We start from the raw sequence: 25381 nt of genomic DNA on the forward strand, positions 1-25381 counted from the left end.
TGCACTGGCTGTTTCGGGCAAATAAACACACACTGTAAAACTCACTCAGGCTGTCAATTCTGTGTGACGAATGTGAAGCAAAAGTTCACTTAAAGAAAAGTAATTAAGAATTACTTTTGGCCTCTTAGAATAATCTTTACATCAATGTAAACGGAGATTTCAAGATGCACCAATTTGAGTGAGTAAGATCGTTAACAGCAACATCTTCAGGGCATTAAATTTACATAACAATTTTTTGGTTTACCTTTGTCTTTTTCTCTGAGGTCGGTGAGGTATTTTAGCAGCTCAGCGTTGGCCTGGACGCAATAAACTTCCCTGGTTTGCAAGCCTCCCCCACAGAGCCCTGTCAGGTTACCACGCCGACGGTCCTGTTGGCTTAGCAACGAGTCGACCCGGCAGTCGCTCCACTCGGTGCTTCTCCAGGTGTAACTGCAGAGGAAGACAACATGCATGTTCTGTGTGGGTGTAACGTAGTGTCACAGCACAGCGTATTTACAGTATAGCAGATGTAACGGTAAGGATGTGTTGCACAGACAACCAATTTAGTGTTTCTGAAAACAGCATGAACTGAACATTTCAGTTAAAACTCATTATAAATGAGACGCCAGTAGAGTTATAACATGTGCCTCAGTAAACAGTAACTGTCACACTGCATTACGCAAGACCTAATTTGGACAATTAGTCTTCTCGCAAAACTATTGAATTGTCTACGAACTGAATTGAAAATGCAAGATATATTGTGTATTTTAAATGTAGGGATTACATCGAGGCTAAAAGAGAAACGACATTGTTCTCACACCTCATACTTCACGAGTATGTATTTGCGGATGTATTATCTTTTTTCCAACATTAAAAAGCCTCCTGGAGACACACACTAACGTAGAGTGCATCTGGTCCTTGTGCATAAATGTATGTTATAACTCTAATGTTACTGTGATGTTCATTTAAGGATGGATATTTGTTTCATTCTCACAAATCGAGTGGCTTTCTACCACAGCTGGTAATAATGTCATCATGGGACATTAAGAAGTGTCAGTGGACAACATCAAAACCGTGAAAGGAATCTTGGAATCAAACCATTTGGTTTGAGAAGTCGATTTCTAAAGAGAGAAAGAAATGTATCTCACAGAAAAATCAAACCCTCCTCAGGTCTAGAGTATGCTGTGTAAAGATGATATAGGATGAAACTGAGGGAATAAAGGCCATCTGTGCGCCTACTGTTTGAATATGTGTGTGTGTGTGTGTGTGTGTGTGTGTGTGTGTGTGTGTGTGTGTGTGTGTGTGTTTGTGTTTAGGTGTGTGTGTGTGTGTGTAAGTGTCTGTGTGTAAGGGAGTTTGTGGGACTCAAATATCCTTGCAGTCTCCCTCCATTAGTCTCTACTTTGTGTCTGGCACCAGCCCAAGCACTTATACCAATCTATCTCCATATGCTGTCTATACACACATGCACACACAGACACACACACCCAGAGGCCACCCAGGAAAACAAATTAGCTTGGTGATATGAGTAAATGGAAACCAACAGGAAGCGTGTGCAGCCTCAGCCAGGTTGAATACCAGACATTTACTGTACTGTATTTTTGCATGAGCTTTTATTGGAATGCAGAATGACTCCCTGCAGAGTGTGTTGTAGTGCAGCAGGGTCTTAACAATGCTGTAACCAAGGAAGAGGGTGTTATCACAATCTAACATGCAGTTGTATCCCCATGAAACATGAGCACCTATCGAGTGCACCGCTATGAAAACACATCTACAATTTCACTCAAATTCAAGAAGCCAGTGTTCACTCCCTCGCTGTGTTCCCCAACCCGCTTCCCCCGTCATCAGAAGGAACTCACGTGGCGCAGGGCGGCACGCCTTCACCCAGAGGTTCGCACGACTCTGACTCCTCCAGCGGCGTGCACTCCGCCCCCTCGCCCACAGGGAACTGGACCACCTGTCTGCTTCGAGTGCGATTGCCTATGGGAGACTCGGGGTCTACACAGGTTTTGGAGCAGGGGCCCCACTCGACCCAGTCGGTCACCTGGCAGTCCTTCGGGAGGACGCAGGACTGGACAGTCAGCGGCAGGTCCCTCATTGAGCACAGGCTGAAAAAGGATAAAGAGGAGGGGAGCAGGAGGAAGTGCAGGTTAGGTTATGAGATTGATCTGGGTAGAATAAGAGAAGCACTGATGCTACACAAAGCAAGATTTTATGTTAAGATACACCAGGTTCCTCTACTTAGAACAAGAGGAGAGCGTCCCATACTTATAATAGAGAGTTTATGGATTAACACAGCGCAAGATTCCAGGAAGTCACTGCTCCCGGCCAAGAAATAGTCAGGCCCATAACACCCTGAAACCATAACGTGACGTTTTCACATTGTGTCTTATGGATTAATACAAACAAGATATAAAATGTTAATTAGTTTAACATTGTTTTGTAGAAAAGTGAAGAAAGTAAATAAGCGTACTTCCCAACATGTTGGACTATTTATTTTAGTTATAGTGATAAAGTTCATCCTATTGTGTCCTTCTGGGACAACAGAAAAAAATAATAATTAAGAATCTGTAACCAGCAAATATTTGTTTTTCTTGATAAACAACTTTCTGTCGACTGACCTGCACTTCGTGACAAATCAACAAGTGGCAAATCTAAGCTTGATAATCAAATGCAAACAGTAGGGAAATAAGCCTTACAACTCTCCAAATGTAGATCCTTTTATCTGTTTGCTATTCCCTGGCACCGACTGGTCACAGAAAATGTTTATGGTAAACAGAGTCATGCAGTGTGCAGCTTACTGATGCATCATTATAGTGACGTTAAATCTTTCATTACCTCTCACTGTCATTATAATATCAATGTGTCAAGATGCCTTAAAGCCATGTCAGAGCAACAGATATGTGACACTACACGTGGTGCGCAATAGCTTCCCTTTAAACTCTCTGCCCTTGACTGGAGCCACATCTTGTCATTACCTACTCTCATTAGCATACACACTGCGTAATGAGTTTAACATCAGGGGTAAAACAGGAGCGGTGTGGTAGTGTGCTTTAAGACAACCAAAACAACCTCTGATCAATCGCTCACTCACATCTTTTGATCATTTAAATGGCATTTTGTTGTAATGAAAAAGCCGTTCTCTCTTTAGGCCCCTTCCAAATCATTAGAAATTTGTTCTAACTAAAGCCGACTGCTTTCTGCTTCTGAGTCTGGATGTCTTTCCCCTTGAGGCATTGCAGCTGACGAGCTATTAGTGCTAATTACAGCTCTGCTTCATTTAGAAACCTCTCATTTAGATGCTGCCACCGCACTTCACCTCCAGCAACTAAGACTTTTGTTATAGATGAGGAAATGTATGCGCTTAGTATGATTTTTCTCTTCTTTTAACTCCTGTGTCTTTGCAGATTAAAACACCTCTGCAGTCTTTGAAGTGGTACTAATCTTACTAGTGTGAACAATCTTAGTTTAGTTTTTCTGCCAAACATACTTGGTGTGCCGGCTCATTTTGAATTAGAGAAAACAATCACGATTTTGAACAGTGAATGTGATGCACTAAGGGTGATGGCTCGATTTCCTGTCTCAGATGGAACTTCTTGTGTTTTAAAAAGCCCCTAATGCAGCCAATGACCCATTTTCGCTGCAGCAGGATCCTTTGAGTCTTTTTCCGTTTGTTGTGTGCATGCCCAAGCATTTTTGTAGAGATTTCAAAGTTGCAAAAAGAAGTCATTATTTCTTCATCTCAGTCATTCAGATAGAATGAGGACACAATCTCTATTTAAATAAGTAAGATGATGTCTGAAAATAAATTCATTTTCTGTAGGTTTTTACACAGAAACTTGCAACAATGAACAAAAATAAATCAGTTAGAAAGTTTCCATATTACAAGACTTAGTTGAACTTCATTCATCAAAACAGCGTGCCAATGGAATGGTCTAAAACATCATTTTATGCGGGTCAAGTGATTAAAGAGGGCTTTTTATTTTATTTTATTTTTTACAACTTTAGAGCCTTCTAGAAAATGTCTGAGAGGAGAAAAATATGACAAACTAAATTACAGCTCCACGTGGGACCCACAGCTTTAACGGCGATGATGTAATGTGATACACCCCCTCAGTGGCACGGCAAGAATTCAAAAAGGTCATGATGCAAGCTTGATTAATAAGACACGAGCAGAGAATTATGAGGAAGTGGCCTGTTTGGGACGAGTCGAGGACTATGGAGAAAGTGAAGACCCAATAACAGATGTTCATCAAACAAAATTGGAAATGAAGTGAGCAAGATGTTCAGAGAGCGTCGTGCATGGATGTGACTGGGATTCTGCTTCACTGGGAAGTTTGTTCCACTTTTTCAGAAAGTGGCAAAAACAACTATTAATATTTCAGGACAAGAAATAAACAAGTCAAGGATTAATATTTATGCTCCTAAGGGCATGTGAGTTGTTTTCAGGGTTCCTTTGAAATGTTTGATCCCAGTCACTACTGAGAGCTCTGCGCCAACAAAGCATTAATGAATAGATTTAGTACATAATTGATCAAATATTGGATTACAGTGGCGTGTGACAGACGTGGCTTGCTCTACTGACATTGTCACTGATTCTTTCCTTGACATCAGAGACCTTGTGAAAGCTCCAATTCCAAGTTTCTAGGGAAGAACGATGACTTTTTAACTTACCCTCAGTCGAGGAAGAGAAAAAAAGAAAAAGCTCTTTAGAAGAATCGCTAATTACATGCAGCCATCTAATATAGACATCAGGGGGGGTTTATTGTGAATAACAGCAATACATGTTGTGACAAGAACCAGAATTTACCAATTACCACTTGAAGTGTCCACCCACAACCTCGACAAGTAGACAGAAGCTCTTTATAAACACAAATCTTTAAAACTGTACAAGTTGTTAAACATAAGTTGTTACTGTATTCTCAGGTGGTTAAACTTTCTTTTTTTTATTGAGGATAATGTGGGTCAAAGATGAAATATACCGTAAATCCCTCCTCAATTGGTTTTAAGACATTTAAGACATCAATCTGCGGGGTCTTTGGAAAGCCAAAACGACTTCTTCTGACAACCAAATAGTCGACAAATCCTTGTTTGTCCTTGGAGTTCATTTAATAGTCATATAAACAAAAGAAATGTGATTGCATTGTCCTACTGCAGGCGGGTTGTAGCGCAGGTGAAGCTGTTTGGTAACTGCCAAAAACAGCAGAAGAAGAAGAATTTCACTTGAGCAGTTTAGGTTGAACAATAACCGTTTAGCTAGCCAGCTAACTATCCATAAAGCAACACAAGCACATGGATTTCGCTAGTCTTCACAGGCTCTCGCTTACAGCGCTCACAAATCAGATAGACGCTAAAAACAGCTTAATGTGACTCCTGGCATGACCGTATGTGTCACAAGGTGGAAAAAACGACTAATTTCAGGATAATTTCGGTGTCACTTCAGCTGCAATTACAACAGGGAGCAGAAGAAGGAAGACATTTCTACTTCCATGTTTGCTGGTGTAGTTAAACCTGGTTGATTATTATGGATGTGTCTTGGAGAGATGGTTGCATGTAAATATTTTCAAAGTCAGAATGTGTCTCAAATCAGTGGTTTTAATGACTAGATTTCAAACACTTGGCTTTTTTGATATAGGATAACAATCCAATTATTTCAAGACACACTGACGTTAATGAGTGATAACACCCATTAACCAGTCAGTCAGTGAGAATATATATGTTGACGTGTTCTCTGCTGCTGCTGCTGCTGCTGCTGCTGCTGGCAGATTCATGTGTTTGGAAGTCAAATGTTTGATGTGCATTTAAGACTCCAGCTTAGAGATGAGTGGGATCCATTTGATGTATCTTATTATCAATCAGAGAGATTTACTTTGTAGCTCGCAGCAATAGTACTGTCATGGCCGGACGTTAGATTCCACATGGGTTTACCAACACTATAAATGGAGGCACTCATATAGTTACAAGATTTATATGCAAATCAAATCACATTAAACTGATATTGTCTGCATGTCTTGGTATATGTTTTTTATTTTGTGATTTTGGTGAACTGATCTTTTAACTCGAACCGTAACCTTAAAAAACAAGAAAAAACACCTCCCAATATTATTCATTTTAGAAGATGTACTGTACCAATTTGACTTCACTTTGGCTTAACAAGTGAGAAATGTGACATTTTTGTGTTCACTTTTCTTATAGCATATCATCACACCTCCTCTCCAAACCAGAGGACAAAACTCAGAAAATTGTCTTATTTTAAAAAGTAATAAGTCGTAGCATAGATTGATCTCATGTCATTAAATGAATTGCTTTGCCACTTTCATCCTCTGAAGTTGACATCAAATACACTGTGGTAAATTGTGCTCCATTGCAGTGACAGCACAGCAGGGACAAAAACACAGCCGATAAACATCCTCTGCTATGTGTCACTTCCTGACAGGGAGAAGAAAAAACACTCAGAAGGACAAATTCGTCATTATGTTAGAAAGACACTGAGTTGAGGACAAATGCACCTACACATCAAGTGTACATGGAAATAGGAGAAGTTTGCTTGTTGACCAAAAATAAATAGATGGATAGAAATATTTATAATAAATACAAAGAATAGATGAAATTAGACAGACATATAGATTAAAGAAATAGATTGCCTCTGCAGCCTGTAATATGGAAGATAATTGGTATCATTTTTTTGTTTTTAAATGAGACAAGAAAACAAAAGCAAACACAATACTCTGACAGACTTTCATTATTGCCTAAGCAACACAATTGAAGAGGCATATAATAGTGCTGAGGAGAAAAAAATAAATAAACTTTACTGTCACATTGACATAACATTTTTGTCACTCACCCACGTCCCACAGTGCTCCCATTCCTGTGTATGCAGGTCACGTCCCGAGTCTGGTAGCCCACCTGGATGTCCCAGAAAGGACTCTCTTGCCGGTTAAGGCGATTCCTGGTTCGTTTCTTCTGGATTAGCTCCCTGGTCTCTGGATCTTTGACTCCGGCTCTCTCCCTCCCTTGGTCTTTACCTTTCCTGCGCTTAGCTTGGCGTGCTGTCCGAGTTTCAGGGAGGGCACAAGGGCTCCACAGTCCGATCCTGAGACTGTGCATGCCCTCTGGACCTGTGCAAGGCCCCGGTTTACAAGACTTGAACTCAGTAAGGTTGGGACAAACCACGCCACCAAAAAGTGGAGGAACCAAGACACTGCGGACCCTGGTCCTGAGGCCTGTTCCACACGTTTTGGAGCAGGACGTCCATGGCAAATACTCAGAAACCACACAATCCTGAGGGCACGGGATCAAACATGCCTCCTCCAGGCGAGGCTTGGGCTCAAAGTACTCACAGATGGAATCCTCTGCTGGAGACACGTCTGATCTGAGAATGCAGCCCACCTCCCGGATCTGAATGCCCTCTTCGCCTCCACTGCATGTGAACGGCCGAGAGGCCCATAAGGTCCTTGCTGAAACTGGCACACACACATTCCAGGCACCCAGTTGCCAGTCATAAAGGTCCTTGTGCCAGTCACACACACGGAAACAGTTTCTCTGGTTGGAAGGACGCTGGCCCTGGTCACAGTTGGTGTGAAGCGTCGTCCAGCCATCCACATGGGCGCACCAGACTGCCCGGCTTTGGCTGCCACCTGGGCCACAGTCGCTGCCCATGCAACGTCCCCATGGACCTGGGAAACACATGAACAGGCTCAAATTATAATATGAAACATACCGAACAATATACCTTTGAGCTTCAGATGTAACTCCAAGAAGGACAGTCTGACGATAAGAAACGAAGAGAAGAGTGAATCGCTTTATAATACGACAAAACACAATCAACATAACGGCCATAAAAAGAAGAACTGCATTAGTTCTTATTGGTTTTATGAATTATTAATTATTGGAAATATGAATAATGATGCTCCTCAGATTGGATAAGCGGAGAGATTGCATCAAGGTGTATTGTTTGCATATGGATCATTTTAAAAATAGAACAAGACATAATTGTACATGCTGTGAATTGATTTGAAGCGTCTAATATGATGCCATTTTAAAACTCTTTAGAAGAGAAATCCACATTATGCAAGCATTAGTCAAACACTTCAAAACCTTCTAATGCTAAAGAGACACCGGGACACTTTACTTTGGCTTGTCAAATGAGGAAAAGCATATAATGCATCTTCAAGGATGACACAGTAAATTCACAGACACTTCTTATTCATTCCTTGATGTAAAAATGTGTTTGAAAAGCTGTTGGCAGCCCACATCATATTCAATAAAAATAATATGTCACCTTGTCTTGCGCTACACATGGGTCAATTATTGGTGCATGGTAAACAGAGTGTTACAGGGGTGGAGAGGGATGATTTTGGATTGGAAATACAATGTGCAACAGTGGAGATTATTGGCATTCAAAGGAAAGTATCTGAAAGCCTATTTACATGGGGCAGGAGAAATCTGTGGCATTTATCAAACTCTATTGGCAACCAGCAGGAATAGCCACACACATCTATAAAATGTATTTGTCTGTAAACAAGTCTCTGGCAAAGCCTCCCTTTATCTTGTTTTACTAATTACAGTAGAGATCCAGCAAACAGTCCTCGATCAGGACTGCGGTAATTAAGTGGGAGTGATAGAAAGTTGCAGGAATGAGTCCTAAAACCAGACAGTGAGTCAGCATTTTTGCACTTCCAGTTCCCTCGTCTCGAGGTCAATGGGTTTTTTAAATGTGTTTTTGCTTAGATGCATAAAATAAGGTATGTGGTTGACATAAGCTTAAGAGATTTTAACATTTTTGTTTAAAGCCTTACGTTAACTTTTTACTTCTGCCGATTGCATTTACGCTTCAAAAATCATAAAAGTTGTAAGTATTGTGTAAGTATCATAAACTTGTTTTCTGCAATAATCCACGATTTGTAAAGAGAACCAGGGCGATGCTAACTTCCGGTTTGGCCTACAAAAATATGTTATTCCTTCAGCACTCTGTAAACAGTAACCACATATAAAATACATTGTGTAGTCTTGTAATTAGAAACAATACTAGCAATAGAACAAAACCAACTATCTTGCAAAAGCCTGATAAAGTTTATTAATCTGTGCTACAGAGCACCGTTATTGTCCGAAATTGGAAATAAAACACATCAGTGGTTCACACTGTTCCTTCACTATGATGAACATGAGCACTGCAGTTTATTGTGAATAAAGCAAGTTGAAAAACACCAATTAAAGCAGGTCTAACTGTGTCATCAGAAAGCACTGGGTACTGGGGAGAAGAAATCAAAGTAATTGGGCAGCTTCACTTTCACCTCACATCAACCTCTTAGGTAATTGATTATATTAGCATGTGGCCCGGGGCTAATTGGACCCTTTGTGGGCAACGGGCAGTCGGTGTGAGGGCAGCTTATGTTGACCCACGTTCATGCAGAGTTAGAAATCACTCCTGGCAGGACATCAGGAGCACATTTCCGGCAATGATTGCCTCTGATGAGGCTGCTTGTTGCCTTTTCTGTGATCTCAGCTGCTGATACAGCTCAAAGAATCTATCTTCAGTCGACATGACACTGTTCAGGAGCCTCCAAGCATATTATAAATGGTTGGTTTATTCCTCACTATCAACACACTCGATCATTGTCCAATCATCAAGTGATTTATAGGTTGGCTGGTCATCTAACTCCAGATCACATAATGCTACTAGTTTTAACAAACTCTGCTATTAAGGAAAAGACAGAGGGTACAATATATTAGTATTCCCCGGACGAATCTTCTGGGTGTTTGTCTGAGTCCATACAATCTGTGACGGTTTTTTAAATCCAATAATAGAAAAAGGGAACTTTTTGCCTTCACAATACAAACTGATAAAGACAGTGAATGTTATCTCAAGAGCTGATATTGAGACAGAGAAGAAAAATTGCAGTGGAGAAAACGCCGATGCAAAATCTAAAATGCAGAAGAATCAAGACCTCCCACCCAAATCTAATCCAACCCGGAAAGAAGGTATCTCCTCCAAGACTATTCTCTGGCACAGCTCTCACACCTAACTCTCCTCTAGATCAGAATGTGAAATATAGATACATGTATATATATATGTATATCACAAAGCTTTGTCATCTTCAACCCGCCTGGTCTAAGTATGCACAGTATGAGTCTGGTTTATTCCGTATCTTATTCTGCTTTATCATATATGACGTGTTTTGTTTTGTCAGGTCTTTGCAGCTGTTTCCATGTTTTGCCACCAGTGAAAACCGGTCTTTCTTCTCCAAATGTAAATCAATGCGTAGCCCGGATAGCCTGCAGCAAACTTTCCAATATTGCATGCAGGCTGACAGCACCATTTGATATTCTGAAAACAAACTGTGTTTCACCTCCATTTATCACTTGTTTAGCAGAAAGTATTCACCAAATTATGAATTACTGTCACTCTGCTGTACATCAGATCTCTTTAAAAACATCTCGAATAATAATCTTTTGATTTTGAAAGTGTGAGGACTGTTATCAAACCGATTGTCATCGAAAGTTGACTTGATTTTGATGATGATGCAGTTCCACGAGTACTGCATGCATATAGCTCGTCTATATGTTAATGTAGTTTTATCATTTGTCAATGAAAATATTCTTTCCGTGTCTGTTCATTATTTTAGCGGATTGTGAATTTACTGTAACCTCTGCAGACTTTACATTCTGGACAGATTTCATGTAAAACAGGCGGCACGCTTGCATCAACGCTGTTCAAAAGTGTGAGGGAAGCAAACATTTATTAGCCAAATAAATGCCGTAAAGAGAAACTGAAATAAAATTCTAATAATATTTATGTAAATGTGATCTTTCAGAAAATAAAGCGTTCGGGATGTACCCTGCTGGATGCCTAATTTACCTTTTGTACTTGATTTAAAACATACTGTATGTCCACATCATCCATGTCATGCTGTGACTTGTGATTGTTGCAAAGTACTACGGCTAATCAAAAAGCTTTGATTTGCATAATGGCTGTATAGGCTTATTGAGACAATGAATGGGACAAAGAAACTAATTTGCACACTAATAATCACTAACATGCACTTATAAACACACTAAGGTATGTAGGGTGACAGTATTCATCCGATCATCTGTAAAATATCAGAAATGAAAGCAAAAATAATCGTACTTTTTGGCTAACTATAAAAGTTGTGTCCCGTATATTCGCTATACCCAAATATAATAGTAATCTTGAGTCATTTGGAGAAAAAAACACTATAATTTGTATAAGTTGGTGTGAGTGGCAAGTTGTGTGTCGTACTTTCCCATGCAGTAAAACTATAAGGTGCTAATGAAGATTTAAAAAAAACTAAAACATTTCTAAAGAGAAAAGAAAAGTTCTGCGGGCACTTTTAACTAACTTAATGATGAAATTAGCTCCTCTTTGTTTATCTTGGGGCTCCCGTGGAGGCCTCAACAGGACTCCTAGGACTCGAGTCCCAAGGCCCCACCCTTTGACCAATATACGTGAAGAGTGATACCCTCGCTGCTGGGGCCGGAGCTTGATTTCTGACTGCACCTCGAGTGTCTATTTAATGAACAGCTTCTTTGTCCCTGCAGGGTGAGCTTCACTAATGAAGGGATCAGTGTGTCGCTCTGTCTCTCTCTGGTGTTTGTTTATTATTTCTGAGATTCACAGCATCTCATACTCGAAGACGGGACCTTTCTCTTGGCGGGGTTAGGGATAATCGCAGGATCATCTCGGCTGTCTCGCTGGCACTTCGCCGCGATCCTGAGTATTGAGTCATTGAGGACGAAGGGTAATACAATACAAGCTGGTTTTCCTCAATCAGTAAAACTTCAGTTTTGGTTAAGCACTGCAGGGTCAGCGCACTGTTCAGAAAAGTGCATAAAACCTTTTCACCCATTGTGGAAACTTATCTGAAAACTGTCAAAACTCCCACAATGCATTGTCCGAGTGTTTCTATAAGAAGCAGCCGTCTGAAGGCTAAAAGTGAGTTAATGTACATGTTGTGTAAGCATCGAGTCTCAAAGGATTTGTTCTCTCATACAGTTCCAGTAAATGAGAATGAGTTCAGTCAACTTGTCAAATCAAATCACAGCTAAGAAAGATGATTTTACAGAGATGACTATATTTATTTTATGGATATGGCTGCTCACTAACCTCCTTTTAGTGTGTTGACAGTATTTTCAGGTTTGTAAAAGCCTGAATGAATCATGCTCTAGTGAAGCTCATTTTATGATTATAAGAATGCAAATGGTGTTTTAAATCTCATGCAAATGCGCCTGAAAATTGATCCATCAGTTCCACAGCCGCACTGCAAGATGTCAGGTTCATAATGTGACCGTTGCTGGTCTTAAAAAAACAACCAAAGTGTTTTCAAGCTACCCTATTCCTGCTGTTTGAGTTGTTAATTGAGTTGAGTGTTCAGCACTATGTAGCTTCACAGTTTAGACAGAATTAATCACATGAACTACAATGCGATAATTGCATGTTTGCATAGCCTTTAGGAGGACTAAGTATTAACATGTTGAACTCACATTAAGCTCAGGAGAGAATTTTGTTTGCTGAGAGCGACAAAACATATCTGGTGTGCACGAGGCGAGGGCCAGCAGTGGTTTTCTGTTTAAAGAGCACAGCAAGCTCTAAATACTGCTCTCACAAGGAAAATGTTGCCATTCACCTCATGCTATTCCTTACGAGACACGGTCAAACGATCACTGTTTAGCATCAGATGGACATTAGCCCTTTGGTCTTAAGTATGCACAGTATGCATCAGGGGTTAGCGAGGAAAAGAGCAAAGGAGAAAGGAAAAACACCAGAGGCTAATACTTAACATCTGAAGGAACACTTTTGAGCAGCTTAGCATTCACGGATGATTGTTAACCCTGGCCTGCATTCAGTATGATCGGTGCCCGGGGCTGTGCAGCACTAAGCCACATTGACTAAGGCTCTCCGCTCACACTTGATCTAAATTTCATTAGCTGTAATACCGTGATTGTGCTAGCATGGCTTGAAGGAGCTTCTTTGATGAGGTCCAGACATTTCAACAAGTCACACAATGTTGAATAGTCGTCTCCATTTATTTCTATTTTTTTGCTCCTCTCAGTTTACTCCATATTCGAAATTCAAAATAGCAACCGTGTGCTACAATAACTGAATGTAGGAAGTTTGTCTTTGTTAAAGTGCCTGCATCTATTGAATGAAATGAATAATACGCTCATTTATTAGAACTGGCTCAGAGCTACATCTTCAATCCTGCTGCAGCTAAATGCCACTGGGCTACACACCTGGTGCCCCAGTCAGAATGTGCTCATCTTTCAGGAGGTATACTCACAGGCCCATATTTACATTAACAGTGTTTGGTTTCTGTAATTATTCACTTCAGCAGTGAAATTAAGAGGGTATCTTTAGGGTATCTTTAGCAGTTACACTTTTTAGTACAAAATTCACCTTCAAGTGAAGATAAGCAGCGACATCATCACGCTAAGCACCTGGAATTGAAGCTGGACCAGAAAAGACTTGACAAGCAAGAAGAAGCCAAAAGTAAGCAGCAGAAACTGGATGACTCGTATGTTGTTGTGTTGTTTCCAGATAGGCTGTGTTTTTTCTTCTTCCCGTTAGCTCATAAACACCCCCAGAGGATGGAGGAGTGACAAGATAAATTAGAGAGAACATGCTCCAATCCTAACAACTCCCACATGCTCGGCAGCGACGATATCGCTGTTGGTAACATCAAAGATATACTCCAAATTCTTTGAGTCAAAGGGTCACGACGAGGCACCGAGCCAGAGTGAAAGACCTGCAGCTAGTAACGCTGCTGCTTCCTCGTTTGTCACCACAACAACAGTGACAAAAAAGTGTCACAATTTACTTTCTCCAACACACACAGATTCCAAAAGCTCGTCGTCTCTGTTGAGGTCTGATACTGTGAAGCTCAGCACCAACTCCAGAATTTGCCTTTATTCATGAGAATCTACATGCAAACAGGTATCATGTGCAAGATCACATGCTACCTGTAACTATGACCATACAATGCATTAGTGCGCAAACATGCATCCAGTAAAGATGCCTAATTTCTCTCCAAAACAAACCACTAGCAACGCTGTCTCCTACAAAATGATGTTTCCATGCAAGTAAAATTGCAGAGTAAATTACATTTTGAGGGAAACCTATTTTCAACTCTTAGTTAACATTGTTGATTGAAATCAAAATCGAAACGCAACAAAACCACTTGTTTAGGCTTTGTAAAATATCATGATCTGGCTTTAAATAACTGCGTTTGTGCACGTTAAGTGTCCGTTATTGAAGTGCATTTAAAAAGGTCAATATTGTCCTGTATTTGTTTGACCCACCAAACCCCCATCGACCCCCAACACACCTCGATACGCAGAGTTCGTATACGTATTTGTGATACGTTGAAAACAAGCATAGTCGGGGATGATTACGTTTCAAACGTAATCACCGTTGACATTGATTGACATCATTGACAATGCAGCTTCATTGTATGGGAACATAATCGTTTAGGAGACCAGGCTGCCACGAGTACTTCATCATCCATACTGCACCAGTGTTATTAATATGAGTAACAGGTTGTCATGACTCCCAGTCGAGCTAACCTCCAGCTCTCTGGTGTTAATGAGAAGTTTGAGGAAGACGACTGCTTCAAATGGAGAAGAAGAACACGATGTCGCTCGATGCAAACTCTGTTGGGTAAAATGTGTGTCCAGCAGCTGATGAGCAAACCTTCAGGCTAGTGTTTGACCCACAGCGCCGTCTCACACGTCCCCACCTCCCTGTGAGCCGCCTGTCTCTACTTTTCTCTACTTTTTCTATTTCTTTCCGCGAGATGAGCTGTTCTGATTAATTACCGTGAAGCAAACGTCCAAGGTGATGGATCGATCAATCACCCGCTGTTGCTGAGCTAAATATGACAGACGATGACAAATCTCGTTAAACAGCGGTAACAATTACATCATTGAACACATGTCCTTTGCCGTGTGTAAAAATAACTTTATCTGCAAAAGGCGGGAACAGCGGACACAGTTTGGCAACCATCACGGTGATTCTCTGAGGCACAAAACCACCTTTGTAAAACACACAGTCATTTACATACAACCTCTGCAGAGTGGAAAAACTAATCCTAACACCAGGATGGGTTAAATGCAGAGTCTAAATTTAACTGTGTGTGCTGTGTACGTGTGTGACGATGAAAAGACCATTTCCATTCCATTAGATAGTACTAGATAATAAAGAAGTATTTAAAGCAGGGCAATATGACAAACTACACTTAGTTCTTCTGAATGATATTAATATAAAGGATATTTATACTAGCATTACATTGATGTATCACACTATCGCAAATGTGTGGGAAATCAAATTGATGTGAAGTGTGTTTCAACGGTTTGCTTGGTATTTAGAGCTGCAGCAATTAATGAAAATTCATTTGAAACAATTTTATTCTATAGATTAATTATTTAGGTCATTTTTCAAGGAAATAAATGGAATATTTGGGGGTTTGGACTGTGATGACGTCACCTTGTGAATCTCTAAGTGCATGGATTGTTCTATTTGTTCCCAATAATTGGTATCTGTTGATGTGTGTGCGTTGTTAATCTGTTTGGTTGTATATATAATCATCATGAGTTGTTTTCACCTCATTGTGGCCGTTTTATTCTATTCTAGTTTTGATTTTGTTTCGCTGTATTTCATTTAGGTTTTTACAATGGTCTTATAAGCTTGTGGATAATAAAATGATTTACTGTGTGGTCATCAGGAAGATCAGCAACCACTCATGTGGAGACTAATGGGGATCCATGCAAACAAGCTAAACACTGGTTGTTAGTAATTACAGGCAGCGTCCCATGCTGTGCTGCTTTACTCAACATACGTAGTTTGTTTAACGAAAATTATGTCGAACCAACCTCAACAGCAACAACACTGGTGTATGTCAAGATAGCCAGTCTCCGTAATGAGGGAGTATGTTTTCTTCTAAAAACGCCTGGTGGTACACAAGAAATGATTGATTATATAATGACAGAGCCGTCTTATTCTATTTGGAGTAATTGTCTGTACAGTGGACTGACACATTTCTCCCAAAACCATTCATACTTTTGATGTACAAAAAATAAAATGCATAAAAATCCAGAGAGCTGATCTTGTTTTCTTCTTCACAAATCATCTCAATGTGTGATAAAACGGGAGTTGAACATCATGGCTTAAAAATTAAAAAAAAACAAGTCCCCAAAATAGTCTAAAGGATGTGCTGTGGCTGTGGAAAACTACCCTCTGTATTTTAAGTAGAGACACTGAAGAGAAAACAAAACAAATAAGTGTGGCAATACCCATCACTGTCAAAGTAAAAATAAATATGTGTGTGCACTGCGGCAAACTGCTTTATCTTTATTTACCAAGACATGAAAGCTATTGTTCTGCAGGGAGGTAATACAAACATTAAAAAACACATTCACACCCAAGAGCTGTCCGGTACAGTCTGAGTCCTCCAACACTGTCCAGTGAGCGGCTTCACGTCTGCTTATTGTTGACTTGTTGACTCAGATCTGAGCTGACAGGCCAATGGAAGTCTACCCTAAAGGGGTGGGATAGTTTGGCAAAGGGTAAAGGGACAGGGTGGGTTGGTGGGGGTGAAAGGCGTTTCAGAGGCTTAGTGAATCTGCCCTGTGGATGAAAGCCTCAGGGCCTGTGAGATGCTGTACTGGCAGGTTTTACAATAGCAGCAGTGACACACACTGTTCAAGGCGTTTTACTGTGAGCAAGAAAACCAGAGAAAGCATGAGATGTGCACGCAGCAGGGATGCTTGTTTTCCCAGAGGATGATATTCTTCTAGTCAAGATGTGGTATTTCATCTCTATCTCACAAACATGCAATATGTATAAGACTGGTTGCAGTTATGCGAGGACAGACACAAGAACAAAGGCATGATGCTATGTTGTAGCACTGAGCTTAAACTAGGTGTCAGCCAGCCAGCCTCTCTAAACAAAAACTTCCAATCCGACATTCATTGTTCTTGCAGTTTATGATATCTTGTCCACCCCTGGTGTACAGGGGGTGGACACAATACCATGAATACCTATTCCATCCAAAATAGTAAGGCATTGACTCAAATATACGGTCATTGTTTAGGTATTTGTTTGTGATGTTGATATTTTACAACCCCTGACTGCCCACTTTTATGTACATTGCCATTGAAAAGTTTGAAATTGCATGCCACAACAACTTGAGTGGGTACAATCAGATGGCTGAGAGAACTACTCTATATTTTTTGAATGGTCTTTTATGCTTTTAGGTTGTAGAAAGTCCTCTTTACAAATAGCTGTTATTTTGTATGAAGGGTTTGTTTGGTACATAGAGAACAAATGCTGTACAATGACAACTGAAAGTGCAGAAATAGACAAAGATACCGCGGAGCAACAGTTCGATAAGAATAGATGAAAACACCAGTCAATAGTAAAAGAAACTGGAAGTTTAGCATCTAAATGTGTGCAGATTTAAACACGACTGTTTCAGTCCCAAGAGCACAATAATGCCTAAACTGGAATTAACAGGCAACTTGGTGCTTTAGTAAAGCTATCATTCAAACCTTAGAAAGTTAGTCTATGGTAAGCTCTATTGGAATTGGATCAGGGAATATCAGATGAACATAATATGGAACGACAAATAACAGTTTAAACCCAATCCAAGCACAGAGTACTATAGACTGCAGAGGGCCCGAAGGAGAACAAGACAAACTTGTGGTTCATTAATGTCATGTAATCATTAAGGGTCATTTACGCTTTTTTGGACTGGAAAACAGTGCAAACAGTATTTGGGGGTTAAAATGGTTACAATAGTATTGTAGTAACACTGTGAGGACGTAGACTAGTTTTAATAATTTAATTCTTCTTCTTTTGGGGCTAAAACTCAAATGTAAAAAACACATTTAGTATCTGAATCGTACTGTTTTTATCTGTTTTAAAATAACCACTATTGAAGGAAAGAAGAAAAACCTCCATATAACAAGTCATTCCTAACTTTTGAACGCCAGTGTATATGGTTCATTAAGCTGAATCGAAACACCTTTCTGTGGCACATTATTTTCTCCCTTACCTATAGTGGTATATAGCTACATGTGAAGTATATCTGTCTCTAAGATGTGTTGCTTTAATAGAGGTGGAAGGAGTTTCTGAAGGTTTGAAAAGTTACATCTAAAAGATTCAAAGTGTCTTTCCAGACATATCCTCCTGTTTACTCTAGATAATCGTCAGACCTCACTGTCAACACATTTCATTGGAGCTACTTGCAGAGTCCCTATGAAAACTGCTGACAAGGACACTCCTTCTGGAAAGAGACATTTTTGTAAATTTGCGTTAAATGCGATTGTTCAATACTCTTTTATATTCCACGCAGGCACCACACAGAAAGATCCAAGGCATACCTCGAAATGTTGTTAAATAAATGAATGAATGCCATTTCAATCCATTTGAAAATCTATTTCTTTTTTGTAATCTGGGTGTGCTGACCCTTCTTTAACATACATTTCACAGTGGTAATACAGTAGGCTGCAGAGTTACTGAATTATGCTCTGCAGGTGTTGATTTAAGACTCCATATAATGTGTATCTACATTTTCTCATCTCCGGTGGCAAATCCCCTTCTGACAGTAATATCCAGCCATGTGCATGTAGTAGTTGGATAATCTTTTGTATTTTGTGGATTAAACTCATGCTGTGAGGATTTTCTTGACGGGGGATGCAAAAAAAATCTGTGAACACATTTTCACGAGAGGGAAAGTGCAAGCAGCATGAAACGAGGCTGTGGGCTTTAATATCGATGCACTTGTTAGACATCGCATGTTACAGGTGTGATTTTCCATATGCTGCAACGTATCTGCATGTGTTGTTCCGTGCAAGGTGATGCTCCGGAGGGGCGGGCAGTTTGATGATGTAGCTGTCATTTTATTAAGATAAATTTGCCAATCACATGGCGAGATCTCCCACCCTCAGGAGTGCCAGCATCGGGAATTAGATTACCACCTCCCACAATGCATCACCCTTTACATCACAATCCAATAGGAGAGTAAGGATACTCTGCAGACTCGCCTCCTGAAATGAGAGGTTTAAAATGAGCTCTGGGGATATGCAGTAAATCACAACAACAATGAAAATCTCAACACTATTAGGTATCAGCTCATTTAAACCTAAATGTGCGATCTGATTTAACAATAGATCATCACTGTGAAATCATGAACCTAAATGCAGGTAAACAAACAACTGGCAAAAAGGAAATTGTTATTTGCTTCAAACATTGACTTTCAGTCTCTGTTCTCTGTTAATAACAGATATAAACTGGTGAGGTGGCGTATAAAGAAACAAGATGAGAAAATAATGAAATATGGCAATAAGAAAACGCTCACATGGGATGTGCATTGGAACATGACACCAATGGTAATGATTACTGTGCACTCAAGACTGATATTGATAGAGAAAAGCATACACAGGCTGCTTTTAAGAAAGTCGAGCAGCAATTTTGTTATTGATTGTTTCAGTGTTACGCTCAAACACAATACGATTCAGTCACAGTGTTACTAGACAGTCAGTTCATATCAAGCCATGTGTTCGGACTGAAACGTTTTCATTTTCATGCTTCAACAAAGCTTGGAATTAGAGAACAATACAATAGCAATCATCTCATAATCCTGTAACAAACACCTAGTGCCACGAAAGACCATTTGAGTAAATGGGAGTTATGCCAAAAAGAGAATTCCCCAAAGTCAGAAATTGAAATATAAATTGAAAAGGATTACCATGATAAAATGCTTGAAACAAGAGAGAACAGAAAAACTTGTTTTTGCCTTTAGTCTGAAAATACTGACACCAAGTTACAGCTGAATTGAACGGCTGAGGTTGATGGTTCTAGATAAAAAGTCACAGCATCAGCTAAATTGTTATAATTCATTCTGAAGGGAACATGCATGCCAATAGGAAATGACATCGCAATCCACCGAATAAAAAACAAATTATGACAACCTCATGATGGCGGTACAGGAAAAGCTAAATGATGATCAAAGTCAGCAGGATTCTCCCTTTGGGGACCATGAATATCTGTACAAAATGTCATGGCAATCCAGCAATCACTCTTGTCTAGTCCTGTCATGCACTGTCTGTCATTGCACTTCCTGTTTCATTTTGTAATTACCTTTCCCTCTCGTTGTGAGATTTTCCCGCCTGTTTGATTGTTGCCACCTGTTTCCCATTACCTGTGTGTGTGTGTGTGTGTGTGTGTGTGTGTGTGTGTGTGTGTGTGTGTATATATAGTCCTCGTCTCCTTCTGTCCTGTGCCAGTTCGTCTTGTGTTTTGCCATCAAGAGAGCCAGCGTTTTTGAATCAAGTAGCCATGTTAGAATTTTGCCTTTAGTCAAGTTTAGTTTAGTTTACTTGCACGTTCTTGAGTAAAGATCTTTTTACTTTTGAAACCTTGTCTTGAGTTTTTGCTTTTGAGTTCAACCCTTTTGTGTCGCGTTCATAACAGACTCATCGTCTTTGGGGTCTAAATCTAAGAGTTTAGCTGGTATCTGGAAGATCATCCCTTTCTTTCTAACTGAGACATTGAGGAATGACTTCATTTACCTACATGCATTTCTGGTTGACACTTTTTCTCCCAAAGGAAGTGATGAATGTACCCCCGAGAGCAAAAACAGGACAATATCATTAACTGCAGTACAGAAAACTGTTCAGAGAAGGACTATCAATAGTTTAACTAACTGCTTGTCATAACATTGGTATTCTTTTTTTATTCTAGAGCGTCACAGTCCAGCCAAATTTGTGTGAATGCTATTATGTGAATGTCCTACACAAGTCTATTGTTTTTCTAAATCATAAGGGTGTATGAGTGGGAAAGTGGCAATGACATGTTTAGGACTTTGTTAAAGTACTCATACTTGATTTAACATACATTTACATAATTGTCTGCAACAATAAGGCTTTTAAAGTGGGTAATTTATTATAAATCAGGGAATAAAGTCTGCTACATTCTATTGTTTCAGTTAATTAAAGCCCCGGTGATGCAACGTTGATGGAAAATTACCACCTGTCAGGTTATTAATTCAATAAACCAATCAATTGAGCATACTGGATTCATGAAAGTTACGCTTGTAGGCCAGTTGCTTATTGAGGTGCAGGCCCACTTTCCAGGGCCTACGGGGATCCTTCTTGGATTCCGATTTGACAACAGTATGGAGGTGGGAGGTGTTGGACAGAGAACATGGATATCAGAGCCAAGCACACAAACATATATGCACACATGTACACACTCAATCATTCAAGCACACACACACACACACACACACACACACACACACACACACACACACACACACACACAGCAGGCCAAACCAAAGCAGACTGTGATCGTACCACCACATCGACCCACCGCCTTCTGTTAGCTCTTTTCATGCTTGCCTTCATTTCATGTTATGCTGAAGTGTATGATGAAAACAGAGAACAGGAAGGTGAAATCAGGGTGAAACCTTTGTATTTCATAATCACGCCTCGCAATTGCGATCAGAAACCTCCCGTTTTGTTTCATCTCCGTTGCTTCGGAATGTTCTTCATTTACTTTGCGAAAAAACCTTCCTGCCAATCTGAGTATGAATAAATGTATCTTCTCTTGCCCTGAATTGTTCACATGAGTAAAATAGGTCATATGTATCAAAACAGATGCTACATTTGAACTGAATGCATTACTAACATTAAAAAGAAACCTGCAGACTCGTACATTCTTCTTTAACGTACAAATCAAAGCAGAGGACAGATGCCTTTCTGAGCTGAACGCGTGTAGACTGAATCTTTCCCAACCCCTCCTCATCTGTTCTTTCTGTAAAAACACACAGTGCCATTTATTTATCCTGGAGACTAAGGTCATGTTAAGGTATATACTGATCCCTTGAGTTATTCCTTTATAATTACTTTTTTTGGGGGACAGGACAGTTTACACAGAGTTAACTGTGCGACGTACAGAGGAGTTTCTGCTGCTCGTGCTCAGCAGAGTAATGAGACATTTCTAGCCATCTCAGCTACCAAATTGACAGCGTCACTGACTGGTGGTCCACTGGGAGGTCTTGTTAGGATGCTGTGCTATAATTGCATGACATTGGTGGCAGGGGGGGTGGGACGTAAAGAGAAAGGGCAGAAGGGATACATTTTAGCAATGCCAATATGTCTGGTATCTGCTGTAAATGGTTAAGCACTATTTATATTTGTTCACGTTATGGACATCAATCCTTTGAACACAACTATCGCTTTTGATACGAATAATAGCTTTCTTTTATTTCTCTTTCTCATCACTCAAATCAAATTGTGAAGCAGCCGTGTGACAAATGATTGATTACTATAAAAACCTGTCAGGCTCGCTCATTCCCCCAGTTGTGTGAAGATTCTCAGAGCCAAGAATAGATCTAAAGACTGACAGCTGCATTTCCCATAGGACACCAGCTACTTGCTTGTGCTAATTTGTGCCAATGCCTACGCATGTGGAGGTGTGAGCCTATAATACCAAAGAGGTTTGGGCACACTTGTCAGAATCAGTCAGTTGGCCTTGATTGAATGAAAAGAATAGGTTCCTAGTGCAGCTGCAGTTCATACGGTTCCATGTGTGCTATGCAGCATTGTGCGTCTCTGTATGAATAGCATATGTATAGCATGTTTAATGTAGTGTGCAGTACAGAAGCCTTTGCTCTGAAGCAAAACATTTTTGCATACAGAAGTTTAGTATATGAGACTGCCCCTCTACCTTTCAGAATACAGTAGTGCATTCTCCGTGGGGGATCCCGTAGATAACAAAATGACACACCGCCAGCTCAATGTCAACTGTAAAACTATGAAGATAAAACCTTTGAATAATTCATGGGAGCTGCTCCATGTATCCTATGTGCCAAGGAATAGTAGGGATACTGAAATCATGGCATCCCTGCAAGATAAAAAAAAAGGGTATAGAGCATTGACGTTATTGTCTGCCTTTAACAGAAGTGGAGAATAACTGTCAAACTGTGGAGGCCTTTCCCAAGATGGGGTGAATTTGATCCAACGCGTACCTGAACCATTCTGCCAGATGAAGGCGGATCCAACAATCCTACTTTGAACATCAGCGTTCAGCAGGAAGCTTTTTCTCTCTCAATCAATTCAATTTATGCATTTAAGGAAACTTAAGCTGTGCTCTTTCACAATACATTGCAGGCGTATGAAGTGGATAACCTTGCTAGCAAAGGCTATTTCTGTTTTTGTATCAACACACGGCCATTAAGACTGAAACAGGTTAACAGGCAGGCAGGTGGCCAGAGCTCAGTGGATATCCTTTCCACCAGACATCGGACTGACAAGAGGCGTTGCACCTAATCAAATCAAGAGGCAAAAAATGAAGAGAGAAAGATGCCACCTGGGCGCCACAAAAATAGCTGGGGTGTCGAGTGGAAGCGATGAAGCTGTGATCCGAGTCTCAAGCCTTTCCATCTGGAGTATGAAGCCCGGATCTGACCCCCCTCTCACACCCTCCCCACTTGTTAATTGGCTAGATGGGGGAGATTATAGAGCCCCTGGGAGAGGGTTGCTAGGATATTGATGTCACAGGATGGACATGGCTCCGGTCATTTCTTGCCTCCCCATTTGATTTTCTGAAAGACAGTGATGGTTGTTGTTTCCTTTCGTTTTCTGTCAACAGCTTTGAATTTGACAAGACACTATTAAATGTCCTGTCAAAGAGTAACAGCCGAATAATTACTCACATAAAAATGCTTATTTTTCAGCGTACAACCTCAGTTTGCTGAGCATCGTTAGTGAAGTGCGGAAAAAATCAATAGTCAATAGTAAAAATCATCCCACGACTTGTAATGCACTGAGAATTATCATATCCCCTTAAAAGAGGAGATCTTCTAAAAAGCTCCCCGAAGACATAATTTACTGGAGGTAACGGATTGACCAGAGGGCAAATCAATAACAGCAAGCAACTGTTTCTACACTTCAGCAGAAGCGTAAATCTCTGTCCAACAACATAAGTGCCAATGCCGTCAGAGCTACTCAACTGCATGAGTGGTGGGGAAGCTGCCATTGCTTCCATATGGCAACTACAGCCATGCGCTTAGACACATATGCTTACTGTAAGGCAATGCAGAATGGCTGCAAACAATATTATTAATGTTTACTGTTAGCTTGAATGAAAAGAAACAATGAGATGATTTGAAGCAGAAAGCCAACAGTTACAGTGCACATACATATTCAACATATTTTAGGATTAAAGTTTGTCCTGAGGCATTATTTTGGTACCCATGTTTATTTAATTGCTTAGTTAGCGTGATTAGCATTCATGTTTGACGACTTGATATCCCTGCTGTTGATAAAAGCTTTTACAGTTGCAGTGTTTGCATTTTTATTGTCTCATACCACAAACTGATATATTATGAGGTATATTGGGGTTGCTGCATGACATCTACGTCACCGGTTGCTGATATATCTGGCTTTCAAAACACACCACCCAGCCTGTGCTCGGTTTTAGAGAAAAAACTTTTCATAAAAGTTGAAGTTTCGAGTCCCTTTTAAAACGTTTTTCCTGTTCACACTGTCAACAATTGAGTGCTGGAGGAAGGTGTGGTGCATGAGCTTCCATTTCTTTCTCAAGCAAGCAGATCAACAGAGAGAGAAGAAGGATATTTCTGCTCCCGTAATTTGCATTGCAATATTCTGTGATGTTGTTTCTCCTCACTACTGCAAAATTGTAGATATATTGTTTGTGTCAATTATTAAAAGGTCAGGTGATCTTTAGATATCATCAATTTTAAACATGAACTAGCCTCCAAGCCTTTTCCATTGCGATTATTCATTTCAGAATGATTATTTTCTATTCACTTCATTTTGAACTCTGGAGCTCCACATCACAGACAAGCAAATTAGTTTGCTAAAATAGCAATATCTACAGTATCTCATCTAGGAATCCAAAAGTGGATCTCTCAAAGGACTCACTAAACTGCTCCCTAAAATGTTGTCTTTAACATTAGAAAATATGTTTGACTGTTTGGATCCCAAATTGGCTTTTTGTCAGTTGCAGAGGAATTAAACAGGCTCTGGTAGGGCTGCACAAACATGTTATAATTTTTATATTATATGTAAAATATATATGTATTATTGATAATAATAATCAATTTATATTGATTATTTTGATATATTTTGTGTATTATCCTTAGGACAGAACCGTTAAGAATCCAGAAGGTTAATTATGGTTTATAATATACACTTATTAATATTTATTATCGGAAGGTGTCGGGTTGAAGCCATTATCTATGCTCATTGCAAAGCCGACAAACTTATTTGACAAAAAGCCATTTATTCATGTCCCTTTCCTTCTGCACTCAGTGTTTTAAAGAGTTAGTTCGGATTCACCAAAATAACTGATCGAGGC

At 40.0% G+C, this 25381-nt stretch overlaps 1 protein-coding gene across 1 annotated transcript in view; it reads right to left on the minus strand.

Moving 5' to 3' along the window:
- The window catches only part of thsd7ab (thrombospondin, type I, domain containing 7Ab), a 131175-nt gene that overhangs the window by 80865 nt on the left and 24929 nt on the right, over window positions 1-25381 (minus strand). The window contains exons 2-4 of the mRNA XM_029451126.1: window positions 6824-7655; window positions 1839-2087; window positions 245-429 (exon numbers count right to left, since the gene is read on the minus strand). Of these exons, the coding sequence (XP_029306986.1) occupies window positions 245-429; window positions 1839-2087; window positions 6824-7655 (1266 nt within the window). The remainder of the gene's footprint in view (window positions 1-244; window positions 430-1838; window positions 2088-6823; window positions 7656-25381) is intronic.

Source organism: Cottoperca gobio, chromosome 16 (assembly GCF_900634415.1).
Source record: "Cottoperca gobio chromosome 16, fCotGob3.1, whole genome shotgun sequence".
NCBI classification, from domain to species: Eukaryota; Metazoa; Chordata; class Actinopteri; order Perciformes; family Bovichtidae; genus Cottoperca; species Cottoperca gobio.